The 23424-nt window shown below is 38.3% G+C and overlaps 1 protein-coding gene across 17 annotated transcripts in view; it reads left to right on the forward strand.

Annotated features, from left to right (window-relative positions):
* TTLL5 (tubulin tyrosine ligase like 5) overlaps positions 1-23424 on the forward strand; it is a 318372-nt gene that overhangs the window by 69449 nt on the left and 225499 nt on the right. For 14 of the 17 annotated variants that reach the window (XM_036843219.1, XM_036843208.1, XM_036843204.1 and 11 more), the window contains 6 exons: positions 869-950; positions 2545-2606; positions 3778-3872; positions 6307-6348; positions 14665-14778; positions 15054-15145. In XM_036843219.1, coding sequence (XP_036699114.1) covers positions 869-950; positions 2545-2606; positions 3778-3872; positions 6307-6348; positions 14665-14778; positions 15054-15145 — 487 coding nt within the window. The remainder of the gene's footprint in view (positions 1-868; positions 951-2544; positions 2607-3777; positions 3873-6306; positions 6349-14664; positions 14779-15053; positions 15146-23424) is intronic. The other 3 variants (XM_036843207.1, XM_036843209.1, XM_036843214.1) reach the window with 1 other exon arrangement.

Raw genomic sequence — 23424 nt, forward strand, 5'->3', positions numbered from 1 at the left:
GCAGCCAGAAAAAATATAATAATAATAATAATAATGAGAGTAAAGTTTGCCAGCTGAGGTTCCAAAGTTAGCCTCTCATCCCTGCATTCTGGGAGAAGAGCCTGCTAATGGTTCTGGCTTTGGTCTTTGTAACAGTTGGGGACTTAGGGGACAAGAATCAGTAAAGAATCCAGAAGCCATGGAAATTTGATCTCTGGCTCCCTCCTTTATGGCTCGTCACAGTCTTGCTCGGCTGCCACTGGCTCCCTCCTTTCTCTTCTGTCTTTCTGTGTTGGGCCAGTGTATTTTATTTTCTATCTTCAAAGAGGAATTGAAACCATAGAGGGGAAAGAATAAATATGTTTTATGCTTGGATGTCTTCTTGACCTAGGTTGCAAAAGTAAGGTCTTGGTTTAAGGAGGTGTGATGGGAAGATCCTAGAGAGGTGCCTTCTGTAGATTTTCCTGTTTTCAGAGTGTGGTGGGGGAAGTAGTGGGGGAGAACAATCTAGAACAAGCCCGAAGCAGCATTGATATTGGATGCACTTGTTGCATTCCTTTTCCTAACATTTTTTTTTTACCCTTCTAGACAGCAGCACAATCATGCTGGTTAACTTCTAGAGTCAGGTCACTTTCTGTGTAGAGTTCACTTTCTGTGTAGGAATGTCAATAGAGTGGATGATAGAAACTGGAGTTTTATAGCATTATTTTCTTATTATCTCTAGAACTTGATTTCTCTTGGACTTGAAAGTTCTCTACTTCTATTGCCTCTTGATACTTAGCAAATTTCTAGGCCTTTGATGGGAGTTGATTGGATTGAACCTTCCAGATCTTTGTTCGGTTGTGACATGGAAAATGATCTTGTGTATTGTGTTATGTTGTACTTCTAGAACTCTATGGCTTTGACGTGCTCATAGATTCTACTCTGAAGCCATGGTTGTTGGAAGTGAATCTCTCTCCCTCTTTGGCCTGGTAAGTAGTCTATTCCATCAACTAGAAAAGGACAAACCTTCAATAAGCAGCACTAAAACACTTTTTTTTTGGTCATTTCTCTTGGCGCTAGGAGATTTTTTTTCCCGTGGTTATTAGATTGAGATGACTAGAATTTCTAAATTTGGGGGATTTGTGGTATATTGTCAGAGTCCATATTGCAACCATGGACCCCTATCTTACTAGTCAATTTACAATCTTTGTTTACTGTCTTATTGGGCTTCTAAGGGAAGCTTCTTTCATTTTTATCCCCAGTGCGCTCCCTCTCGCGCTCTCTTTTTTTAAGCTTTGTAGGTGTTCTGCTAAGGGTAAAGAAATACATGAGATATTGCATTTCCTTTGCCACCAAAAGTTTATACATACTCTAATCCACATATACCATAAAGGTATAGAGCTGGGCCTAAGGTAGTGTATATAATATCTGGTCCTTTTATCCTGTCCACGTCCTGGTGTTATCCATCCAAGATTAAAGTCTAAAGACTTCAAACAATCTTTAAAAAAAATTTTTTTTAACCTATCTATTGTTTAGAAAAAGGAAAGAAACTTACTTTTCAATACCAGAGAAGATTCTGCTTCTATCTGTGGCTACAGCCAGAGTTTCTGTTAGCTCTGTGCTTCTCTAAACAGCTAAAAACCCAAGAGATTTATGACAGAGACCACCCAGCTGCTGCATTTTTAACGATGAGAAATTTTGGGAAAATGCCAAGTAATCAAATAAAGACAGACTGACTACTTTGTAGGGTGGGAGTTTGGCTTAACCCCAGTAGTAAGGTGTAGAGCTGGGTAATACAGATGCTTCAGATGTTGTGCTACACTTTGGTTAAGTCAACGTTTTGCAGATTTCCCGGCAATGTACATCATACAATGTTAGAGAGCCCCGGGATAAGGCATTGGGTCCAGCAGCCAGAGGAATCTGGTTTCTGGAGGAACACCTCAACTCCAAAGCCAGCATGGCATCACTGCCATAGGGATGCCCCCCGCTTTCGGACCATGTTGTTTCTGTTTCCATGTGGGTTCCTGCTGCATCATCTGGTGATATTTTGGTATAACTTGTATTTTTTTTTTTTTTTGCCTTCATTTGCAAGCCTGCAAGCTTAAGAAGATCGATTTAGAATGGAAAATGAAGCCTTAAAAAAAGTACAGAGATAGCCCAAGTTTCTTCTCTTGCATGTGGATGTGATTTGACTATCACAGCAGTAAAAAAAAAAAAAATTGAACGATGGGCACACTCATAAAAGAACATATTAAAATTCTGAAACTCTCAAATCCACAGTGATAGTGAAGCAGTGTTATGACCTGTGCAAAATTTGAATTGCACAATACCTTCTGGAATAAAAAGATTGCATGTCAGGGGATAAGCGCCTTAGAGCTGGGCCTGCCTTGCAGAGGATGAGTTTGATGCCAGGCTTTTATTTCTAGAATTTTTGCCCAGATGTTTTTTTTTCCCACATGGATTTGATGTGCCTTATGTGTATCTCCTCATTGACATTTGGTAGCTTTGCTGTATTTGTTAGGGGCAGCTATTCTGTTAACCTATAAAATTATTGATTGCTCTTTTCTTTCTTTGTTCTGTTAGTGATGCACCTCTGGACCTAAAGATTAAAGCCAGTATGATTTCAGATATGTTCACTGTTGTAGGTGAGTAGTAGTGTTTTCTGAAAACTCATGTAAAAGTTAAGCAGTGCATCCATTTTGTCAGGTTCTGTAGGTGTTGCCAACTGGCGGTTTCTCAGCCATGCTAAATGTTTTGTACTAAAAAATTATATTTTCAGGGAAGTGTTTATATGTTTCTACTCCCCTTGTCTCCATCCTGCCCTGAGGCTGAACCACAACTAGGGCTGAGACCTAATTCCTGGGGCACAGGATTTAGGAGCTGAGGAAGAGAATTAAGCAAAGATATAGAGAAAATATATTTTTCTCTGAGCTGAGATAGTGAAACCCACTGAAGAGGCTTTGTTACGAAGGAGCCTGGCTGTGTTTCTGCTAGGCAGTCTCTACTGGTGTCAGCACTCTTCTATAGTGGTTATAACTGAAGCAGCCAAGGAAGAAATCCCATTCTGAGTAGATAAGCCAAAACTCTGAGATGGAGATGGGTAGCCAGGTGGGTATGTTGTGGGTTTGGGGTTGTTGTTGTTTTAAGTACTCTAAAAAGACATGATAAAATACACTTGAAATGAACTAGCACTTGGTATACCAGCAAATGCTGTAAAACTTTGCTACCATATTCTCCTTAGATGAGAATTTGCTTCCTTTTAGGAAATAAGTGAAATTGGCCCAAGCCTAATTTCTTAAGCAGTGGGTAATCTACAAAGCCCATTTTGGAAGTTGCCAATAGACCACCTTAAGCAGTTCCAGAAGTGGATCCTATAACAGGACAAGACCCCTCACTTGCTTCTGGATTCTCCTGGTAAAAACAACATTATTTTCCAGTCACCATCCAGGAAGCCACTTTGAAATAACTTGTCTTTATTAACAACTGTGTGTTTTTAAACGGTGGTTTGCACTTTTACTCTGAAGTTCATCAAAAGTCTACATCTCTTTTTCCATCAGTATCCCATTTCAGCTCCCCAGCTCCCCAAGGAAGGCTGATTTATCTGCATATTTTCCTTTCTTGTTTGCTCCAGTTGTGGTGGTTCGAAGTTCAAGTGGAGTATGTGTATGGGACAGTCGTGCCTAAACCTCCTGAGGATGGATCTCTGTAATATTTATGACAGTGAAACTGAGTTTGTCCATCTAAAGGAAAGGTGCAGCTAAATCTGCTAATTTCTTAGAAAATGGCAGGTTTTAATATTTCCCATTCCCCATTCAGGGTTTGTATGTCAAGATCCTGCCCAGCGGGCATCAACCCGGCCAATTTATCCCACCTTTGAGTCTTCCAGGCGAAACCCTTTCCAGAAACCTCAGGTAAGCAAATTCAGCAACAGGAAGCCCCAAGGAAGCTTATTGCAAAGTGGCAGCTGTTGTCAATGAGTGAGTAGAAGCGCTATGATTATAAGGTCACTTACAGCCGGAGAATTGGGGGACCATTCTAGACAGGAGGCAGTTGTATTCAGCCACAGCTAATAGCTTATGCTTTTAATGCTTTCAAACCAACTTACTCTCTGCTTTTTTCTTTCTTTTCTTTTGGCTTCTTTTTTCATTGTCTTTTCCTTTTTTCTTTTTCTCTCTTTTTAAAAATCACTTTCTGTTTTCTCAAATTGATATGCTCATAAACGAGGCACAGAGAGGGAATCTACAAATTCCTCGTCATTACTCTGCTGTATTCTTTTTGATCTTCACACTAGCTTCGCAGAGAAGATGCTCAATTGAAATAATATCTTCTCTACGTGTGAGTCTCTTCACAGGGACCCTCAATGATCATGAGGTGTTGATTGAAGTTAAATGAGATAAATGCCTGTAGAAAGCTGTGCATGCGTGTCTGAAACATCATCTGACCCAGTGTGGCTCCAGTCTGTGTACTCTGCATTTTTGTTCCAGTTAAACTAATCAGCTCATCATTCTGCCTACCTATTCCATCATCTGATCAGTCCCCGCCCATCTAGACCTGGCTAGTTTCCACTTGTGTTTCTTTGCCTCTAACGTTTCTTCTTATCCAGAAGGTCCACTTTCCTCCTGTCTTCCCATCTGGATTGATTACCTCATCTGCTCAGAAGTTTGGAGATCGTTTCTTATTAAATCCATTCCACTCTGTCATGACCTTTTCTTTTCATTGCAACATTATTTACTGGTTCTTTATTGCATTGTTTTGCATTCATTGACTTGTTGCCTTTAAATTGTCCAGTACTCCTCTGCTAGATTGTAAGCTCTTTGAGGGCAGGAACAGCTGCTGCTTCTCCCTGTCCCTCCCCTTTCCCTTACTTCGCCCCTCCCATGTTCCCCCTACCTCCACTTTAGCCCTCCACCTCTCCCTTTTTTCCTCCCACTTCTCTTCCTTTTGCTTGCTGGTCTCATGTAGATTACTGCTACTTCTGTTTGCTAAGCTTATGTACCATTATTTATTCACATAACTTTTCATTAGGACAGGGTTTGCAAACTCAAATGCCTCTAGGGGCTTCAGAGAGACAATGTAAAAGGGTAACTAGGGCCAGGTATGATACAGCTAAGAGTGCTGTGACTGCAGTCAACTGGGCAGTGCATGCTTCCTATCGAAAGGGCAGCTCTTTTACTTAAGTGCCCTGGCTGATCATTGCCACGCGTGAGTGTGGGCCAAGTGTTGTTAGATCTTCCTACTGTCAAGAGAAATCAGAAATCTTATTTTACAATACTGGCAACAAGAGTTCAGTTGAAAAAATAATACTTTGCAGATGAAATATACCATGTCCTTGAGCTGCATTCAGTTTATTGGTTGCCTGTGACCTCTTGCCTTAGAATTATTCCCTATTAGCGTTAGTGCTGTGGTGTGGAACAGGGTGAACTGTATTTTAAGGGATATTATCTTAGATTAGAAGTGAAACCAGGCATCAGGGTTGTACTTGATCAGTACATCACAGATCAAAGGGTTTTCTTTAATTTTTTTTTTTAATTGCTTTACAATGGTGTGTTAGTATAATTGCTTTACAATGGTGTGTTAGTTTCTGCTTTACAACAAAGTGAGTCAGCTATACATATACATGTATCCCCACATCTCCTCCCTCTTGCGTCTCTCTCCCACCCTCCCTATCCCACCCCTCTAGGTCACAAAGCACCAAGCTGGTAGAGGGTTAACCTAGGCGTACTAGGAAAACTGAATTTAGGCAATCGCGTTCCTTTGCAAATTGTTTTCTGCAGTATCTGTGGCAAGAGCCACAGGACTGTGTATAAAGGATTACGAATGTTTCTGTTCATCTTTAACAGTTTCTGCAAGTTCCACTCTAGGAGTAGCTGTATGTCAATCTTGGATGAATTGATCCCTTTTCTTAGCTTGCCTGTCAGCTTTTACTGGTGACTCTTTGCACGTAGTGGAGACTCTATTCACTGTTTGTTCTGCTTACTGGTAGGTAATGGCATGACTTCATCCATGAGCAGTCCACAGGACACTTACTTAAAGGCTAAAGAAGCTATAGATTACATGTACTGTGTGAGACCATTTTATCAGGTAGAATAGTTAACTTCAGGATCTTCAGTACGTGACAGTAGGATCGAGTTCTCAGTGGTGAGAAGGTGAAACTGGAATGGTTATACCGCAGGAGAATGCAGTGTGAACAATAATAAATACTCTAATCTTTTGAGCACAAAATATAGGGCTTTGGCTTTTGCTGTCTGCTTGACGATTATTTTTGTCACCATAGATGTAGGAGTTGGAAAATACAGGCATGTTAGGAAAAGATAAGGCTTTATTCCATTTTTCTGTCTTTTATAGCGTCCAGTATCTGCACAGTTTCAGTCATCGAGCACCAGACAGGTAAGTTCTGGATCGTTTGGAGATTTCATTCAAATTTTTATCTCCATTCCCCAAATGAAAAGCCATTTAGCTTCACTGTTTCACAGTACCTATTTCATGCACCTGCTTTTTGAACAGTTTAATAATGTAAAATAGAATAAGTGAAAGTGAATGCACAGAGATCTTTTTGGATGTAGTATATAAGAGTAGAGGTTGCAGGAATTTATGAATCCTCTTTTTCTGATGGTGATTATGCTGTGATAGAGGCAGTTGAATTTAAATGATGAACAGAGTTTAGAGGCATATCTATTGTTCTGACCAAAATATTCCAGAAAAGAAATATCATAGTGCACAAGTAACCTTTCATTTGTTCAGACGTCTTATGAAACATACCCTTGTCAGTAGCTTAATATTGGAAATGTTGTCACATTGGGTATTGGGCTGTATTTGAGTTTTTTAACAGATGACTTTTCTTATATGTAGTGATTTGCAGTTTTATGAATCTTAGAAACTCTGCCATATTTGGTGTCTCAGATGCTACGTTTAAAGTAAAGACAAAATATGTTATCTCAGTCTCTTAATGATCAGCATTTGTCCTCTTTCTATTCTTGTTAGCAGTATGTGAGATAAACTGTCGCTTTCTTCTATGCAGATTTTTTTTAACATCTTTTGAAGTGATAGGATTTGATGCTTTGATATGAGTGATGTAGATGTTCTCATTTATAAGTGTGTCACTTGCAATTATTAGTTCTTTAGTAAAAAGCTCCAATATATTTATTTTGGCATTTGTAGATACAGTTTCTGGTAAGCTTGGAAGCTTGAATTATAACTTTCTTAGCTACTGTTTTTAATACTTTTTTAAAAATTAATTAATTAATTAATTAATTTTTGGCTGTGTTGGGTCTTAGTTTCTGTGCAAGGGCTTTCTCTAGTTGCGGCAAGCGGGGGCCACTCTTCATCGCGGTGCGCGGACCTCCCACTGCCACGGCCTCTCCTGTTGCGGAGCACAGGCCCCAGACGCGCAGGCTCAGCAGTTGTGGCTCACGGGCCCAGTCGCTCCGCGGCATGTGGGATCTTCCCAGACCAGGGCTCGAACCCGTGTCCCCTGCCTTGGCAGGCAGACTCTCAACCACTGCGCCACCAGGGAAGCCCTGCTACTGTTTTTGATAAAGTGATTTACATGGTTTATATGAATCCAAGAAATGAAAAAAAAGACTCACTGGCTGTGTTGTCTAGTATTTGGTAACTGATTAGTATGGTTTTGTAACACAAGTTTTGTTGTTTAGTTGGTAGAATGCAAAGCTCTGTAATAGTGTTTTGTATTTAGCAGGTACCTAAGTGTGCAAGCTGCTCTCCGTGGCAAACAAAAACCAAGGCTGTTGACTTCAAAGAGCTTACACTCTAAATATCTCTTGACCTAACCTATTTAAGGAGAACATTAAAGTACTGTTTCATAGCCTTCTGAATTTGACTCCAAAGAAGTGTCTTTGACACGGAAATCTAATCTTAATGTCCCATTACTCATTTTAATTCTATTCCACCTAGCTCCATTGCTTGAATTGCCATAAGTTGCAAATAACCTGTGGACGAGCAAGGCCTCTCTTTAGTGGTTATTTATTTCAACACTGCTCACGTGACACAAAGGCTTTCTGGCTTTATTCAGCCAACCGTAAACGTACTGAATTCTTCGACTCTTACTGTCTTTTGCAATGTTCTACCTTGTCCCTGTCTTTCTGTTAATGAAGCACTCTCAAATCCACAGTAGTTTCATCAGAGCTAAGTAAGAAAAGAGAAGAAACTTTCTGCTCTGGCCATTTAGACTGTGTAAACTTTTCTTTTTCTGGTGGTGCCAGATTGTGAAGTCACAGTTTTTTGCTTGTCGTTTTATGATTCCTTTTTAATCCATTATCTCTTTCTACATTTCTCCTTTCCTTTGAATACCTATGGTTCAACATTTTTCACGCACCAGAAATTACATTTCAGTGTTCACGCAGGTGATATGGTTTTGTGGAAAGAATGAGGACTTTGAAGTCAGATAGACCTGGGTTCAAATTTGAGCTCTGCCAGTAACTGTTAGACCTTGGGCATGTTCCCTTACGTCTCAGGCTCACTTCCCACGTCTGTCAAATGAGGATAGTAATACGTACATGGACTTATGCTGAGAAAGGAATGATCAAACGTAGGTAAAATATTTGGGATACTTTTGGACACATAGTTTACCCTCAGAAGATTTAGTCTCCTTCATACTTTTGAGTACTGTTTTGATTTCCCTTTTTGCATTGTCAGTATCTGGTGTTATTTTGATATTCATTTATTTATAGTCATGTCTTTTCACATTTACTGTCATCAACAAATGCAAATCAACCCAATTAATTAATTAATTAATTAATTAATTATCCTCCCAGACATCAATACAGATTGTAAATAATGCTTAATCAGTACCTGATCACTTCCTAACTTGATTCACTGCTTCTTATCTTATCCTACAGTTGCATCTTTTAACTGTGTTCAGCTTTTGTTGGTGTATTTTATTTATTATATCATGATACTAAGTCCTGATTGGAAATATAATTTAAAATAAAAATTATATGAAGTTTTCACAAATGCTTCTCTAAAATCCAAAGACATTAAATATATTTGCTCTATTCCCCCTTTTTGTTATTTTGTCCTAAATAACAAAATTATAAAGCATGTTTTAAAATAAATAAAGCAGTCTCTGTACTACTATTCTTTATGAGCCCATTAAACTCTAAATGTTTATGGATTTTTTTCTTTTAATATTTGTTCCATTATTTTACTAGGGATTCAAGTTAGACTTACCAGGCGGTAATCACCAGGAGCATACTTCTTAAATTTTTGAAGATTGGTACCTCATTTGTTTTTTTTCTAATCCTCTGGTACCTCTCCTCAGTTCTTCATGATTTTTCAAACATAATTGTAAGTGGTTTTGGTAAGTTTTTTTGTTTTTAAAGCCAGTTCTGTTAATAGCAAGATGCATGTCTCTCAGACCTGCTGACTTACATTTATTACAGATTTTCAGATGCTGCATATCTTTTTTTTAATGATTCAGCACCTCTTTTTTTAAAAATTTATTTTATTTTATTTTTATTTTTGGCTGCGTTGGGTCTTCGTTGCTGCACGCGGGCTTTCTCTAGTTGCAGTGAGCGGGGGCTGCTCTTTGTTGTGGTGCGCGGGCTTCTCATTGCAGTGGCTTCTCTTGTTGTGGAGCACGGGCTCTAGGTGCACGGGCTTCAGTAGTTGTGGCTCGTGGACTCTAGAGCGTAGGCTCAGTAGTTGTGGAACACGGGCTTAGATGCTCCGCGGCATGTGGGATCTTCCCAGACCAGGGCTTGAACCCATGTCCCCTGCATTGGCAGGCGATTCCTAACCACTGTGCCACCAGGGAAGCCCCTGCATATCTTTTTTTACTGTAACACAAACCTACTTACTTGCTTTCTTTTTTTTTTTCCCCTAATTTCAAAGTAGTACACTTTTGGTTATCATTATATGTAAGCCTTCTCTATTAGCCATTTTTGGTCTGTTTCCACCCAGATTTATTCATATGTGGTTTTTTTTTGTTCATTTTCTTTTGTTTGATAGCACTGATTCATTTTGCTTTTTAAACTTGACTTGACTTTTTATTTTCTGAGTGGCAAGATGCATCACATATAAATTGAGCTATTTCTAGTCCATGTATTTTTAACACAGAATTCTAAACTTTGTAAAGTTGAATTGGGAGGCTTTTTATTCTTTGTATGTGTTCTCTGTCAAGCAGATTTTTTTTTTGCCCCTCAATTTTGATATCTTTGAGGATACCTCACCTTTTTTTTCATATTCTACCTTTTGTCCAGTTCTCCTTACTGGTACTTGTCAGCTTTCTTTAGGGTGAGAACCATTTTTCTGATTCAACACCTGTTTCTTACTGCTGTGAGTGGGGGCAGGTGATTCCCTGTCTCAATAGTTTCACGTTCTCAGCCAGTTCTTCCCTGGCAATGAAGGTTAGATGCGTATCGGTTTCTTCTCTGGGTATATTTCTGAGTCCTACGTTGTACTAATGATAATTTAACAACTTTGATGCATGTTGCATGGTAGAATTCTTACTGAGACAGTTTAAAGTCTATCTGAGAACCAGTAGTTTAAATCTTGTGTCATCTAGCCAGGGGCAATGGTTCCCTTTAAGTTTAGAGGAGCTTTATTCCCTTAGTGTATTTAGTCAATCCATTGCAATATGTGGATTTATTCTATCTACTACCCAGAGAACATAGCTGAGCTGATGTGCCCAAAGTGAAAACCACAGAATGGCTTGTATTTGAACTGCTTTGCTCTTGTTTTTGACAGTCCTGATGGCCTTTCAAATCATTCTGATTCCTTTTTTTTCTTTTGCTTTGCTTTTAATTTCCAAGTATCTCCTTGGCACTCATAAGCATTTCTGGTTTTTTTCTTTTTTTTTCATTATTATCCTTTCTTCTCCCCTTTTCCCTCTGCTTTTTCTCACCTGTGTCTATAATTCATTTGTTAAGAGCTCATTTCATTAATAAATATTGGTAGGATTCAACCAGTGGTCTAGGATAGTAATGCTTTGTTGTTCCTGTATAAATACACTCCTGTATAAACCAGTACAGCAGATATTGTGTAGATTAAAAAAATTCTCTCATCTCAAATTTATTGAAAAGCTGAGATTGACAAAATATTTTTGACTTTCTAGTCTGATTATTTTCCACTGGCTTCCCCAAAGACACAGGAAACCTGGGTGGATTTTAGAGAGGCATATGAGATACCTAGACTTCGAGAGCTACAACTTTTCATGTTTTTCTCCCTGTCAGCCTTCTTAATAGTTGACGTTGAAGTAAATAGGTGAAGAGATTAAAGGAGTTTCTAGCCACATTTTTTTATCTCTCTTGGAGTAGCATTGACCTTTTCTTTGCGCTCTGGTGGTATTTGTGGCAATAAAAGAATAAAGCAGTCGGTTCATGGGAGTTAACAGCTGGAGCATTCACCTAACAAGCACCATTACCCCTCCTTTTTCTAACCTCCCAAATGCCCCAGCCAGGAGCACCTGCTTGAACTCCTACACGCCCCACCCAAATAGCCCTCATTTAGGCACACAGTGGCTAGAGTTAGGACTGTGGACTGTGGGTAACACAAGAGTAGTTGTGAACGTACATAGGAGACAACTCTTCGAAAATGACTGGGAGAGTTTTGGAGTGCTAATTCATTGTTTGGGGGAGCAGGTTTAGATGAATAGAGGAAGATTGCAACATCATTATCATAGTCTCAATCTCTGGAAGCCAGGAATATCATTCCATCGGGAAGCAGTTCCACAAAGATGAAAATTAGGTCCTAGAAAAGCAAAAAACAGTTAAAAAGATAAGAAAGAAAAGTAAACAATAAATAAGCAAACAGAAAAAACCCCTAATGATGAAAAAACAGATAAGAGACTCAACCAACAAAAACAAAACAAAAAGACAAAAAAAAGGAAAATAATTTTTAAAAAATTGGATGTGCTCATTAGATGTTATACAGTAGTGACTTGATCCATGTTCTTATAAATATGACCATTCCTTAAAACTATTCTGATAGGTAATAACTATTTCTTAAAATATTTTTTCTTATTAACCTGGTAATACAGTTAGTTTATCAGCATTTTAAAATAACATTCTTTCTATTTTAAAATGCTTAATCTTTATTTTTATTACATCATTAAAATGAATGCTTACTTCATATTGTCTTTCACAATTCCAGAGGACTTCAAGATATTCTTAAATAGTGTGAAGTGATAAGGCAGCTTGACTTTGGAGGATTTACTGCCAGGGGCTTTCTGATCAAAGCCATGCTGTCACATGTGAGGTAGATAAGTCTTTTTAGCAAACAATAAGTAGTGTGTGAAGATGACAAAAGTCCTCAAAACATCCATTTAATATTTCGGCTTTTCCAACTTATATGCTAAATAAGAAGTCACACTTTAAAATTTTTTTAAAATAATTCTATTACTTATATTGATTCCCTTCTTAAATCTTTAAGCATTCTTCTTGATTTCCAACATGTGCTGTATAATATATTTCCAGAGATCAGAAGGGAGTTAAATTTTTTCCCAGAATCCTCTTCAAAGTTTAATTCTAACCATGGTTGATCTATGTGTCAGCACATTATTCATTTATTTATTTGTTCAAAAAACATTTATTGATCTACTCCATGCCAAGTACTGTTCTAGATGCTGAAGATAACACAGGAAAAGCTAAAAAGATAAAAGTTCCTACCTTCACTTGGTGCTTATATCTGCTGATTTCGTGGTTTTTCTTCCATGGAGTTGCCTATCAGAAAATCTGTGTTTTATAACTCCGTGCTAGCTTTGAAGATTAGTATATATTGGTCTCCCTTGTGTCCAAAGGTAAAGCCATTCATGGTTGTTTATGTACAGGTGTGCATTAGTCTGCGTGGGCAGCCATAACAAAATACCATAGACTGGGTGGCTTAAACCACAGAAACTTATTTCTCACAGTTCTGGAGGCTGGGAAATCCAAGATCAAGGTGCTGGCAAGGTAGGTTTTGTTCTGAGGCCTCTTCTTTTGGCTTGTAGATGGTCACCATCTTGCTGTGTGCTCACATGACCTCCTTGTGCTTGCTCAGGCAGAGAGAGAAAGAGAGAGAGAACAAGCTCTCTGGTGGCTCTTCTTTTTTTTTTTTTAAATTAATTTATTTATTTTTGGCTGCGTTTGGTCTTCGTTGCTGCACGCAGGCTTTCTCTAGTTGTGGCGAGCGGGGACTACTCTGTTGCAGTGTGCGGGCTTCTCAGTGCGGTGGCTTCTCTTGTTGCGGAGCACGGGCTCTAGGCCAGTGGGCTTCAGTAGTTGCAGCATGTGGGCTCAGTAGTTGTGGCTCGCGGGTTCCAGGGCACAGGCTCAGTAGTTGTGGCGTATGGGCTTAGTTACTCCGTGGCATGTGGGATCTTCCCAGACCAGGGCTCGAACCCACGTCGCCTGCCTTGGCAGGCGGATTCTTAACCGCTGCATCACCAGGGAAGCCTGGTGGCTCTTCTTTAAAGGGTATTAATCCCATCAGACCAGGGCCTCACCCTGATGTCCTCATCTGACCCTAATTACTTCCCAAAAGCCCCATCTCCACATACCATCACATTGTGGGGGTTAGAGCTTCAACATAGGAATTTTGGGGCAACACAAACATTTAGTCCATAACAATGAGTATTGCTGAAAATGTCAAAAGTTAGTTGTCAAAAAGCCTTTCCATAGATTGTGTATACAAAGAGAAAAATAAACAATGGTTCCGGACAGTAGGACTTCTTCTGTCTGATCAGAGTTACTTCCAGGACTCTGGAGAGACAAATTATACCCCCATTTCTTGGATTATTCCTTATTCTTCGTACTTGGCAGATTTATTTGTCTTATTTTATCAGTCATCTTTTTCAATAATAGTGTGTTCTCATGCTTCATACTACCTGATTTCCTTTGTTACCTTTGTATTTCTCTGCTCTCATAACATCAAAATCTCTTAAAACTTTTGTTCTCCAACAGCCTTCCTGATGATCGTTCGGAAGCTGAAGTAGCCAGATCATCTTGGGGTCCATAAAGAACATGACCCTCTTGGCTGCCTCCTTGGAGTACCCAAGGCAGCCATCCTAGATCCAGTCTCTTGTAGTCTAGCAACTACAGTGTTTCTCAAGTTGTAGCCTTTTGCTCACAGCTCTCTTCTGTGTCACTGATAACTTTCATCTCAATATTTCCCCCCTCAAGTTCTAAAACATCCCACTGTCCAACTTTTTCATCTGTGACACAATAATAGATCGCTCCTGTTTCTCGGTCTTTTTTTTTTTTAATTTTATTTATTTATTTTTATTTTTTGGCTGTGTCGGGTCTTCATTGTGTGTTTTTCTGTCTTATGTCTTACTTTTCCTAACTTTACTTCCCCAGTGCTGAAAAGAATATAGTTACTTACTGAAATAAATACATATTTAATCTTACATTGAGGTTATTTTCAGATTTTTTTCCCATATCTTTCAAACTATTAAATGTACTCTAAAACCAAGATTAGGAATAAGTACTAGCTTACAAAGCCATGTGGACAACTTTCTTTCTTTTTTTTATTTGTATCTCTCTCAACCCATAGTGTTTTCCTACTATTCTATTTTCTCTTCCTTTCTTTGAGTTTACTGGCTTTCATCTATTTCCCAGGGTTTCAGACTAAGAGATCAATTACAGAAAATGGGCTTTGGATTTGAGCTTATACATATTATGAAACATAATGGTGTTGAGGGACTGACTAGAGGGAAATGAAGAAAGATGATGAAAAGATATTTTTGTTTTTCTTTTTTCTTCTCCTTAGCGTTGCCGTCCACTCTCTGCCAGTGACGCGGAAATGAAAAACCTTGTGGGCTCAGCACGGGAGAAGGTGCCGGGGAAGTTAGGTGGTTCTGTGCTTGGTCTGTCAATGGAGGAGGTAAAGATAACTCCATTTCAGGCCTTTATGGGTTAACATAGGCTTCAGTGAAAATTAGTGAGTGATTCGTAATATTCATGACCAACTCATATCTTCTACTGAACATGGGAGAAATAGCTTCTCAAAAAAACAGCATCTTAAATGGAATTAATTTCTGCCTTCATGCTTCTTTTGTATTCTTGGTTCATAACTCTCTTCCTCTGTCCTGTTACCACATAGATTACAGTTTTTAAAATAGGTACTCACTTTATTTTATTTTCTCTTCCTCCATGTAGATCAAAGTTTTACGGAGGGTGAAGGAAGAGAATGATCGGAGAGGTGGATTTATTCGCATATTCCCTACATCAGAGACATGGGAAATATATGGGTGAGGTGACTACCTTTTTTTAAAATCTGTACTTCAGGTCAAGAGAATTGGATTAATTGTGACACAGTATCATCACTGCTGTCCACATGGTGCCTTTCTTAACATTTTTTGTTTATTTATTTATGACAGTATGAATATTACTCAACCCTGCATTATTCCTCCCTTTTTTCTAGTTCCCTTCCTCCTTCCTAACTGCCCCCTAACCCAGGGTTAGACACTGTCCTAAATTTTGTGGTTATCATTACCTTGATTTGAAAATAAAAATTGGTTTATCATCTATATGTGTGCTTAAACAGGAAATTGCTTATTTTTAATCATCTTTGAGATCAAGTTTACATGCAGCAGCATTCATTTTAACTTTGATGATGAATTTTGACAAATACAGGCATCAATTTAATCACCACAATTAAGATATATAACATTCCATTACCTCCAGATGTCCTCTCATGCCCCTTCACAGTGAGTCCCCCCATTACCGTGAGCATCAAACATCTACTGACTTGCTTTATATCACTATAGATTTTCTAGAATTTTATATAAATAGAATCATACAGTATATATTTTTTGATGTCTGGATTCTTTTGTTTGGCATAATATTTTTTTTTCTCTTTTTCTTTTTTATTAGTCATCAATTTTATACACATCAGTGCATACATGTCAATCCCAATCGCCCAATTCAGCACACCACCATCCCTACCCCACTGCAGTTTTCCCCCCTTGGTGTCCATATGTCTGTTCTCTACATCTGTGTCTCAACTTCTGCCCTGCAAACCAGCTCATCTGTACCATTTTTCTAGGTTCCACATACATGCGTTAATATACGATATTTGTTTTTCTCTTTCTGACTTACTTCACTCTGTATGACAGTCTCTAGATCCATCCACGTCTCAACAAATGACTCAATTTCGTTCCTTTTTATGGCTGAGTAATATTCCATTGTATATATGTACCACATCTTCTTTATCCATTCATCTGTTGATGGGCATTTAGGTTGCTTCCATGTCCTGGATATTGTAAATAGTGCTGCAATGAACATTGGGGTGCATGTGTCTTTTTGAATTATGGTTTTCTCTGGGTATACGCCCAGTAGTGGGATTGCTGGATCATATGGTAAATCTATTTTTATTTTTTTAAGGAACCTCCATACTGTTCTCCGTAGTGGCTGTATCAATTTACATTCCCACCAACAGTGCAAGAGGGTTCCCTTTTCTCCACACCCTCTCCAGCATTTGTTGTTTGTAGATTTTTCTGATGATGTCCATTCTAACTGGTGTGAGGTGATTCCTCATTGTAGTTTTCATTTGCATTTCTCTAATAATTAGTGATGTTGAGCATCTTTTCATGTGCCTCTTGGCCATCTGTATGTCTTCTTTGGAGAAATGTCTATTTAGGTCTTCTGCCATTTTTGGATTGGGTTGTTTGTTTCTTTAATATTGACCTGAATGAGCTGTTTATATATTTTGGAGATTAATCCTTTGTCCGTTGATTCGTTTGCAAATATTTTCTCCCATTCTGAGGGTTGTCTTTTCGTCTTGTTTATGGTTTCCTTTGCTGTGCAAAAGCTTTGAAGTTTCATTAGGTCCCATTTGTTTATTTTTGTTTTTATTTCCATTACTCTAGGAGGTGGATCAAAAAAGATCTTGCTGTGATTTATGTCAAAGAGTGTTCTTCCTATGTTTTCCTCTAAGAGTTTTGTCGTGTCCGGTCTTACATTTAGGTCTCGAATCCATTTTGAGTTTATTTTTGTGTATGGTGTTAGGGAGTGTTCTAATTTCATTCTTTTACATGTAGCTGTCCAGTTTTCCCAGCACCACTTATTGAAGAGACCGTCTTTTCTCCATTGTATATCTTTGCCTCCTTTGTCATAGATTAGTTGACCATAGGTGCGTGGGTTTATCTCTGGGCTTTCTATCTTGTTCCATTGATCTATGTTTCCGTTTTTGTGCCAGTACCATATTGTCTTGATTACTGTAGCTTTATAGTATAGTCTGAAGTCAGGGAGTCTGATTCCTCCAGCTCTGTTTTTTTCCCTCAGGACTGCTTTGGCTATTCGGGGTCTTTTGTGTCTCCATACAAATTTTAAGATGATTTGTTCTAGTTCCGTAAAAAATGCCATTAGTAATTTGATAGGGATTGCATTGAATCTGTAGATTGCTTTGGGTAGTATAGTCATTTTCACAATATTGATTCTTCCAATCCAAGAACATGGTATATCTCTCCACCTGTTGGTATCATCTTTAATTTCTTTCATCAGTGTCTTAGTTTTCTGCATACAGGTCTTTTGTCTCCCTAGGTAGGTTTATTCCTAGGTATTTTACTCTTTTTGTTGCAATGGTAAAGGGGAGTGTTTCCATAATTTCTCTTTTAGATTTTTCATCATTAGTGTATAGGAATGCAAGAGATTTCTGTGCATTAATTTTGTATCCTGCAACTTTACCAAATTCATTGATTAGCTCTAGTAATTTTCTGGTGGTATCTTTAGGATCCCCTATGTATAATATGTCATCTGCAAACAGTGACAGTTTTACTTCTTCTTTTCCAATTTGTATTCCTTTTATTTCTTTTTCTTCTCTGATTGCCGTGGCTAGGACTTCCAAAACTATGTTGAATAATAGTGGTGAGAATGGACATCCTTGTCTCGTTCCTGATCTTAGAGGAAACGCTTCCAGTTTTTCACCATTGAGAATGATGTTTGCTGTGGGTTTGTCGTATATGGCCTTTATTATGTTGAGGTAGGTTCCCTCTATTCCCACTTTCTGGAGAGTTGTTATCAGAAATGGGTGTTGAATTTTGTCAAAAGCTTTTTCTGCATCTATTGAGATGATCATATGGTTTTTATTCTTCAATTTGTTAATATGGTGTGTCACATTGATTGATTTGAGTATGTTGAAGAATCCTTGCATCCCTGGGATAAATCCCACTTGATCGTGGTGTATGATCCTTTTAATGTGTTGTTGGATTCTGTTTGCTAGTATTTTGTTGAGGATTTTTGCATCTATATTCATCAGTGATATTGGTCTGCAATTTTCTTTTTTTGTAGTATCTTTGTCTGGTTTTGGTATCAGGGTGATGGTGGCCTCGTAGAATGATTTTGGGAGTGTTCCTTCCTCTGCAATTTTTTGGAAGAGTTTGAGAAGGATAGGTGTTACCTCTTCTCTAAATGTTTGATAGAATTCACCGGTGAAGCCATCTGGTCCTGGACTTTTGTTTGTTGGAAGATTTTTAATCACAGTTTCAATTTCATTACTTGTGATTGGTCTGTTCATATTTTCTGTTTCTTCCTGGTTCAGTCTTGGAAGGTTATACCTTTCCAAGAATTTGTCCATTTCTTCCAGGTTGTCTATTTTATTGGCATAGAGTTGCTTGTAGTAGTCTCTTAGGATGCTTTGTATTTCTGCGGTGTCTGTTGTAACTTCTCCTTTTTCATTTCTAATTTTATTGATTTGAGTCCTCTCCCTCTTTTTCTTGATGAGTCTGGCTAATGGCTTATCAATTTTGTTTATCTTCTCAAAGAACCAGCTTTTAGTTTTATTGATCTTTGCTATTGTTTTCTTTGTTTCTATTTCATTTATTTCCGCTCTGATCTTTATGATTTCTTTCCTTCTGCTAACTTTGGGTTTTGTTTGTTCTTCGTTCTCTAGTTCCTTTAGGTGTAAGGTTAGATTGTTTACTTGAGATTTTTCTTATTTCTTGAGGTAGGCTTGTATAGCTATAAACTTCCCCTCTTAGAACTGCTTTTACTGCATCCCATAGGTTTTGGATCGTCGTGTTTTCATTGTCATTTGTCTCTAGGTATTTTTTGATTTCCTGTTTGATTTCTTCAGTGATCCCTTGGTTATTTAGTAGCGTATTGTTTAGCCTCCATGTGTTTGTGTTTTTTACGTTTTTTCCCCTGTAATTCATTTCTAATCTCATAGCATTGTGGTCAGAAAAGATGCTTGATATGATTTCAATTCTCTTAAATTTACTGAGGCTTGATTTGTGACCCAAGATGTGATCTATCCTGGAGAATGTTCCATGCGCACTTGAGAAGAAAGTGTAATCTGCTGTTTTTGGATGGAATGCCCTATAAATATCAATTAAATCTATCTGGTCTATTGTGTCATTTAAAGCTTCTGTTTCCTTATTTATTTTCATTTTGGATGATCTGTCCATTGGTGTAAGTGAGGTGTTAAAGTCCCCCACTATTAATTGTGTTACTGTCGATTTCCTCTTTTATAGCTGTTAGCAGTTGCCTTCTGTATTGAGGTGCTCCTATGTTGGGTGCATAAATATTTATAATTGTTATATCTTCTTCTTGGATTGATCCCTTGATCATTATGTAGTGTCCTTCCTTGTCTCTTGTAACATTCTTTATTTTAAAGTCTATTTTATCTGATATGAGTATAGCTACTCCAGCTTTCTTTTGATTTCCATTTGCATGGAATATCTTTTTCCATCCCCTCACTTTCCGACTGTATGTGTCCCTCGGTCTGAAGTGGGTCTCTTGTAGACAGCATATATATGGGTCTTGTTTTTGTATCCATTCAGCAAGCCTGTGTCTTTTGGTTGGAGCATTTAATCCATTCACGTTTAAGGTCATTATCGATATGTATGTTCCTGTGACCATTTTCTTAATTGTTTTGGGTTTGTTTTTGTAGGTCCTTTTCTTCTCTTGTGTTTCCCACTTAGAGAAGTTCCTTTAGCATTTGTTGTAGAGCTGGTTTGGTGGTGCTGAATTCTCTTAGCTTTTGCTTGTCTGTAAAGCTTTTGATTTCTCCATCAAATCTGAATGAGATCCTTGCCGGGTAGAGTAATCTTGGTTGTAGGTTCTTCCCTTTCATCACTTTAAGTATATCATGCCATTCCCTTCTGGCTTGTAGAGTTTCTGCTGAGAAATCAGCTGTTAACCTATGGGAGTTCCCTTGTATGTTATTTGTCGTTTTTCCCTTGCTGCTTTCAATAATTTTTCTTTGTCTTTAATTTTTGCCAATTTGATTACTATGTGTCTCGGCGTGTTTCTCCTTGGGTTTATCCTGTATGGGACTTGCTGCACTTCCTGGACTTGGGTGGTTATTTCCTTTCCCATGTTAGGGAAGTTTTCGACTATAATCTCTTCAAATAATTTCTCTGGTCTTTTCTCTCTCTCTTCTCCTTCTGGGACCCCTATAATGCGAATGTTGTTGCGTTTAATGTTGTCCCAGAGGTCTCTTAGGCTGTCTTCATTTCTCTTCATTGTTTTTTCTTTATTTTGTTCCGCAGCAGTGAATTCCACCATTCTGTCTTCCAGGTCACTTATCCGTTCTTCTGCCTCAGTTATTCTGCTGTTGATTCCTTCTAGTGTAGTTTACATTTCAGTTATTGTATTGTTCATCTCTGTTTGTTTGTTCTTTAATTCTTCTAGGTCTTTGTTAAACATTTCTTGCATCTTCTCTATCTTTGTCTCCATTCTTATTCCGAGGTCCTGGATCATCTTCACTATCATTATTCTGAATTCTTTTTCTAGAAGGTTGCCTATCTCCACTTCATTTAGTTGTTTTTCTGGGATTTTATCTTGTTCCTTCATCTGGTATATAGCCCTCTGCCTTTTCATCTTGTCTGTCTTTCTGTGAATGTGGTTTTTGTTCCACAGGTTGCAGGATTATAGTTTTTCTTGCTTCTACTGTCTGCCCTCTGGTAGTTGAGGCTATCTAAGAGGCTTGATGGGAGGCTCTGGTGGTGGGTAGAGCTGACTGTTGCTGTGGTGGTCAGAGCTCAGTAAAACTTTAATCCACTTGACTGTTGATGGGTTGGGCTGGGTTCCCTCCCTGCTGGTTGTTTTGCCTGAGGCAACCCAACACTGGAGCCTACCTGGGCTCTTTGGTGGGGCTAATGACAGACTCTGGGAGGGCTCATGCCAAGGAGTACTTCCCAGAACTTCTGCTGCCAGTGTCCTCGTCCCCACGGTGAAACAGAGCCACCCCCCGCCTCTGCAGGAGACCTTCCAACACTAGCAGGTAGGTCTGGTTCAGTCTCCCCCGGGGTCACTGCTCCTTCCCCTGGGTCCCGATGCGCACACTATTTTGTGTGCACCCTCCAAGAGTGGGGTCTCTGTTTCCCCGAGTCCTGTCGAAGTCCTGCAATCAATTCCCACTAGGCTTCAAAGTCTGATTCTCTATGAATTCCTCCTCCCGTTGCCAGACCCCCAGGTTGGGAAACCTGATGTGGGGCTCAGAACCTTCACTGCAACGGGTGGACTTCTGTGGTAAAAGTGTTCGCCAGTCTGTGAGTCACCCACCCACCAGTTATGGGATTTGAGTTTACTCTGATTGCGCCCCTCCTACCGTCTCATTGTGGCTTCTCCTTTGTCTTTGGATGTGGGGTATCTTTTTTGGTGAGTTCCAGTGTCTTCCTGTCGATGATTGTCCAGCAGCTAGTTGTGATTCTGGTGTTCTCACAAGAGGGAGTGAGAGCACGTCCTTCTACTCCGCCATCTTGGTTCCTCTGGCATAATGTTTTTGAGAATTATCCGTGTTGTTGTGTGAAATGGTAGTAGTTCATTCCTTACTATTGTTATGTACTATTTCATTGTATGAATATAGCACAATTTTTTTATCCATTCACCTGTGTGGAATATTTGGATTGTGTCCAGTTTTGGGCTGTTCTGAAGAAAGCTGCTATTATGGACATTTATGTACAAGTCTCTGGGTGGATATATGATTTTATTTTTCTTGGATCAATACCTAGGGGTGGAATAGGTGGGTCCTATGAAAAGGGATAAGAGATAGAACCATTTTACATTTTGCCAACAAGAATGAGAGTTCCATTTGCTTCCCATCCTTGTCAACACTTGGTATTGTCAGGCTTTTTAATTTTAGGCATTCTAGTGTGTGTGTAGTGTTTCTCTGTAGTTTTAATTTGCTGTTCTCTGATTAATAATGATATTGAGCATTCATGTGCTATGGGCCATTTGTGTATCTTCTTTTTTCCATTTAAAATTTTAAGATTTTTATCTTTTTATTATTGTGTTATAAAAGGCTCTTGATACAAGTCCTTTCCCAGATATTTACATTATAAATATTTTCTCAAAGTCTGTGGCTAGCTTTTTCTTTTTTATAACAGTGGCTTTCAAAGAACAGAAGTTTTAAATTTCAGTGAAGTCCAATTGACCAATTGTTTTTTAAGGTTTATGCATTTCTTGTTTTCTAAGAAATCTTTACCAATGCCAACTTCACAAAGCTTTTTCTCTTTTGTTTTCTTCTAGAAATTTTGTAATTTTGGCTTTTATATTTAGGTCTATGGTATGTATTGATTTAATTTTTATGTGTGGTGTGAGGTAAGGGTTGACATCCATTTCCTTCCATATGGATGTCCATTTGCTCCAGCACCACTTTTTTGAAATTACGTTATTGAATTTAACTTGGCATCTTTGTTGAAAGTTAACTGAAATATATATGTATGTATATTTCTAGACTTTATTCAGTTTCACTGATCTACATGTTTGTCTTAATATCTGTAGCTTTATACTAAGTCTTGAAATTAGGTAATGTAAGTCTTCCAACTTTGTTCTTTTTCAGAAGTATTTTGACTATTTTGTGTCCTTTGTATTTCCAAAGAAATTTTAAAATTTCTTTGTCAATTTCTACACAAAAGTCTGCTGACTTTTGATGGACATTGCATTGAACGTATAGATTAATTTTGGGTGAGTGGATATTTCAGTAATGTTGAATTTTCCAATCCGTGAGCATGATATATCTCTCCATTTGTTTAGGTCTTCTTTGATTTCTGTTAGCAATGTTTTATAGTGGTTTCCAGTGTAAAGATCTTGAACATGTTATTAAACTTATCACTTAGTATTTCATGCTTTTGGATGATATTGTAAATGTTATTTTTTACAGCTTTATTGAGTTATAATTGACATACAGTAAGTTGCATGTATTCAAAGTGTACAATTTGATGAATTTTCACATATGTATATATCCATGAAACTACCACCACAATCAACACAATGAACATATGCATCACTACCAAAAGTTTCTTTGTTCCCCTCTGTAATTCCTCTCTCCTGCCCCTCCTCTTCCCTTCCCTGCCTATTTCTGTCCCCAGGCAGCTACTGATCTGCTTTCTGTCAGTAAAGAGGAATTTGCATTTCCTAGAATTTCATAAATGGAATTCTATTGGTTGTTCTCTTATTTGCTTTTCTTTTTTACCTGGCAAGATTATTTTTTGATTCATACATGTTACAGTATGTATCAATGGTTTAATTTCTTTTTATTGTCAAGTAGTATTCTGTTATAGGCATATATCAGAATTTGTCTATC

This window comes from Balaenoptera musculus, chromosome 2 (assembly GCF_009873245.2).
Source record: "Balaenoptera musculus isolate JJ_BM4_2016_0621 chromosome 2, mBalMus1.pri.v3, whole genome shotgun sequence".
Classification (NCBI taxonomy): domain Eukaryota; kingdom Metazoa; phylum Chordata; class Mammalia; order Artiodactyla; family Balaenopteridae; genus Balaenoptera; species Balaenoptera musculus.